Source organism: Bison bison, unplaced genomic scaffold (assembly GCF_000754665.1).
Source record: "Bison bison bison isolate TAMUID 2011002044 unplaced genomic scaffold, Bison_UMD1.0 scf7180017864516, whole genome shotgun sequence".
NCBI lineage: Eukaryota > Metazoa > Chordata > Mammalia > Artiodactyla > Bovidae > Bison > Bison bison.
This window is the reverse complement of record NW_011495069.1, coordinates 2,447,252-2,450,848: the sequence shown is the minus strand read 5'-3', so window position 1 is coordinate 2,450,848 and position 3,597 is coordinate 2,447,252. Positions and strand designations below refer to the sequence as shown.

Here is a 3,597-nt window from a genome sequence, read left to right as displayed (position 1 = left end):
GCGAGAGGAGACCGCTGTCCGTGTCGCTGCAGCGGCGTCAGGCGTGGGCAGCCCGTCCCTTCCTCCCCTCTGGGCCCCTGTGTGGACCCCGCCTAGCCGCTGCCCCCACCCCAGGATCCCACCTGTTCTGGATGGACTTCGCCTCACAGCCGCTGTGGCCCACGATCTGGGTGATGTTCTTCGCCTCACACCACGCGCTCTTATCTGGGAACAGGGCCAGCTTATTGATGGGCGGAGGCGCAGCCAGGACCATGACGGGCAGGACAGCCCCCACCAGGACCCGCAGCATCATGCCCGTGGCCTCTGGAGCCCTAGGACTGAGCACAGACCGCAGGTGAGGCCGGCAGGGCCCAGGAGGCTGGGCAGAGGGTGGCAGCAGTGGTGGTACAAGTGTGCCCGCCGACCCCGACTCCCTGGGTTCAAGCCCTATCGCTACCGCTTCCTAGCCAAGCACGACCTTGGACAAGTTATTTCTCCTGTAGGAACCTCAGACCTGGGGCTGCTAACACTGCGAGCATCAGATACGTATCGTGGAGATTAAATAAGGCATTTTATGGAAAGCTCTGAGCGGAGAGACCAGCGGATAATACGCACTGCATACGTGTTAGTCATCTGTATAACTTGCTTTGTATCTTTAAAGTAAGTTACTTTTCAGTCAATTCGGTTCAGTCGCTCAGTCGTGTCCAACTCTTTGCAACCCCATGGACCACAGCACGCCAGGCCTCCCTGTCCATCGCCAACTCCCAGAGTTTACTCAAACTTGTGTCCATTGAGTCGATGATGCCATCCAACCATCTCATCCTCTGTCGTCCCCTTCTCCTCCTGCCCTCAATCTTTCCCAGCATCAGGGTCTTTTCAAATGAGTCAGATTTTCACAATCATGAGGCCAAAGTATTGAAGTTTCAGCTTCAGCGTCAGTCCTTCCGATGAGCACCCAGGACTGCTATCCTTTAGGATGGACTGGCTGGATCTCCTTGCAGTCCAAGGGGCTCTCAAGAGCTACTTTTCACCTTCATGTATTTATCTGCTGCACCGGGCTGAGTTGGGGCATGCAGGATCTTCGGTCATTGCAGCAGCACGTGGGATCTAACCCTGCCCACTGCATTAGGAGTGCAGAGGCCCAGCCACTGGGCCGTGAGGGAAGTCCCGAGCAGATTACTTTCTAACTCTGGACCTCACTTTCTTCGACTAAAAAGGGGGCTGAAAGGTGGTGGTGCTGCCGTGTGACAGTGGACTGTGGCTCGTACGAGACCCGGCTGCTTGCAAGCCCCCGGCTGAGCCCTGAGCAGTGCCTGGCTCCCTCCTCACTGCGCTGCTGTGGGTCGTCCAGGGCCACGTCTCCTGTCACCGTGGCTGTCAGCTTTCCGGCATCAGGAAAACTAAGCGTCTCCGCGTCACTGTGAAATCTTGGGCCGCTTTGGCTGGCTGAACCTCGGGTAAAAAAAAAAAAAAAAAAACCCGAACTAGACTGTATTTCTCTTCTGGATGCTCCAAGTCCAGAGTCGACACACACATCATTCTACCCTCTGAGGCAAGCAAGAGACAATCCAAGCCAAGGGCCTGACCCTCTGAATTGCCTGGAGCGAGGCACCAAGGCGATAATAGAATCTGCCAGCAGAGGGCGCTGCAGGGCAGCGCGTGTGTCCGAAGGGCGGGCTCAGGGGGGTTTTCCAGTGTCCCCCAGCTTCATCTTCTGCAGGTTTCACCCACACCCCCACTGCAAAAACCGTGGAGGAGCGAAGCTTCAGAGACATTCGGAAATGAGGCCAATGCTTACAAGGCGGTCCTCTGGGGGGCAGGACACTGGGGAAAGGGCACGTGTGCCGTGAGACCCTGGACACTCCAGCCTCAAGGTCCCCACCTGTAAAACGAGTGAGGTGCTCTGGACTGCTGATTTTCAAACCTGGTTGTGCATCAGAATTCCCTGGGGACTCGTGGAGTGGAAGTTCCTGGGTGGGGTGTGCCTTTTTTTTTTTTTTCAACAAGCTTCCATGGTGGTTCTGATACGCAGGGTGGGCTTAAGAAGTGGTCTGGCTCAGTCAAACTGGGGTTCTGTGCCTTGGGACAGTCCCCAGAGGGGCCTGGGTGGGGCTGAACTGGGAGCAAGGGCCAAGTACGGTCCCTTCGGCCCCATGGACGCCCGGTACTAGTCAGGCTAGCCAAGGGCTAGATGCCTCCTTCAGAACCACCCTTACCCTTGGCCCACTTTCTGCTGAAAGGGGCAGGTACTTGGTGAAAAGCCGGGAAGTGAGAGGTGCTCGAGGATCTTGCTGGCTCCTGCAGGCTGACCCTCTGGGCGGGCTCCACGGAGCTTCCAGGGAGGGCCCCTGCAGGGCTGCGACCACCTCCACAGGGCTCTGAGCAAGTTCAGCTCAGATCCTGCCCCCTATCCCTGCACGTGGTCCCCGGAAGCAGAGACAAGTCCCATCTCGCTGGATCCCAGTGCCCGGGGGACCCCTGCTCCCAGCCCAGCAGGGAGGGGTGCAGCGGGCAGAGCGGTGGGAGGCGAGCCCAGACAGTCTGCCCCATCCCGGGGAGTCTGCGTCCTGACCCAGGCCCTCGCCCACACACTTCCGGTCTCACTCCCTAGACCGACAGCAAAGCCCGTGTTTTCAGGGCAACCACAACCTGAGAAAATAGAATGGACGTGTTCCTAACTGGTGACCCAATTTCCCAGCACGCTTAGCACCCAGGAGGCTCCGTCACCCCCACCAACTCCCTTTCCATCCCCAGGGACCTAGGCTCTGAGTCAGGGCCTGAGCCTAGCACGCCGGCGGAGGCCTACCTAAGGGGATCCCTGAGGCTCCCCGCGAGACCTCAGAGAGGTCCAGGGACTTTTGTCCAATGCCTGAGCCCTGCAGGGCTCCTCAGCAAGGCCAGGTCAGGCGGGCAGGGAATGATGGTAGGCTCCCTTAGATAGGAGTGAAGCCTGAGAACAGAAGCCGTGCGGAGGTGAGCACGGGGCTGGTTTGGGGCTGGGATGGGGAGATGCTGGAACTGGGGCTGGGGGCCAGGACCCCACTAAGGGATTGAGATGGGCATGAGGTTCATAACAAGGTACAGCGAAAGTGGGATAACGATGCCTCAGGAGACCCGCCACCCTGGAGGGTGAGGACTGGTCCCTTGGGTCAGGTTGGAGCAGATGCCCAGAAGGCAGGAGAAACGCTGAGGAAGAAGCCGCCTCCCTTAGCTCCCCACCCCATCTCGGGCACAGCTGGGCCCACAAAGGGGTGCTCCAAGCCAGTCCACCCGGCCCGGCCTCTCCCCAAGCCCCGGCCCGGCCACGCTCGGCCTCCCTGAGCTAGCAGCCCTAAGCTCCAGCAGAAGCCCGGCCCGGGAACCTCCTAAGCTCCAGCCCCAGGGCCCCCCACCAGGAGCCGCGCAGGTCCAGGGCTACAGTTCACCTCTCTGCCCAGCGCCCTCAGCCCCACGACAGGAGCGGAGCCCGGTCCTTGAAAACCACGGCCAGGATGCGATGAGAGCAGCCAGCAGGCACCCCACTCAGGATAGTGCCCTTCCCCCGGGGGCTGACAAGGAGGCTGGGCTGGGCTGGGCTGGGCTGGGCCAGGAGACAGGGAGCCTGCCCTCCCACCCAGC

At 60.1% G+C, this 3,597-nt stretch overlaps 1 protein-coding gene across 1 annotated transcript in view; it reads right to left on the bottom strand.

Annotated features, from left to right (window-relative positions):
- The window catches only part of LOC104981223 (neuroblastoma suppressor of tumorigenicity 1-like), a 5,686-nt gene extending 4,966 nt beyond the window's left edge, over window positions 1-720 (bottom strand). The window contains exon 1 of the mRNA XM_010830226.1: window positions 123-720. Within this exon, the coding sequence (XP_010828528.1) occupies window positions 123-292 (170 nt within the window). The 5' untranslated portion in view covers window positions 293-720. The remainder of the gene's footprint in view (window positions 1-122) is intronic.
- Window positions 721-3,597: the final 2,877 nt, after the last annotated feature.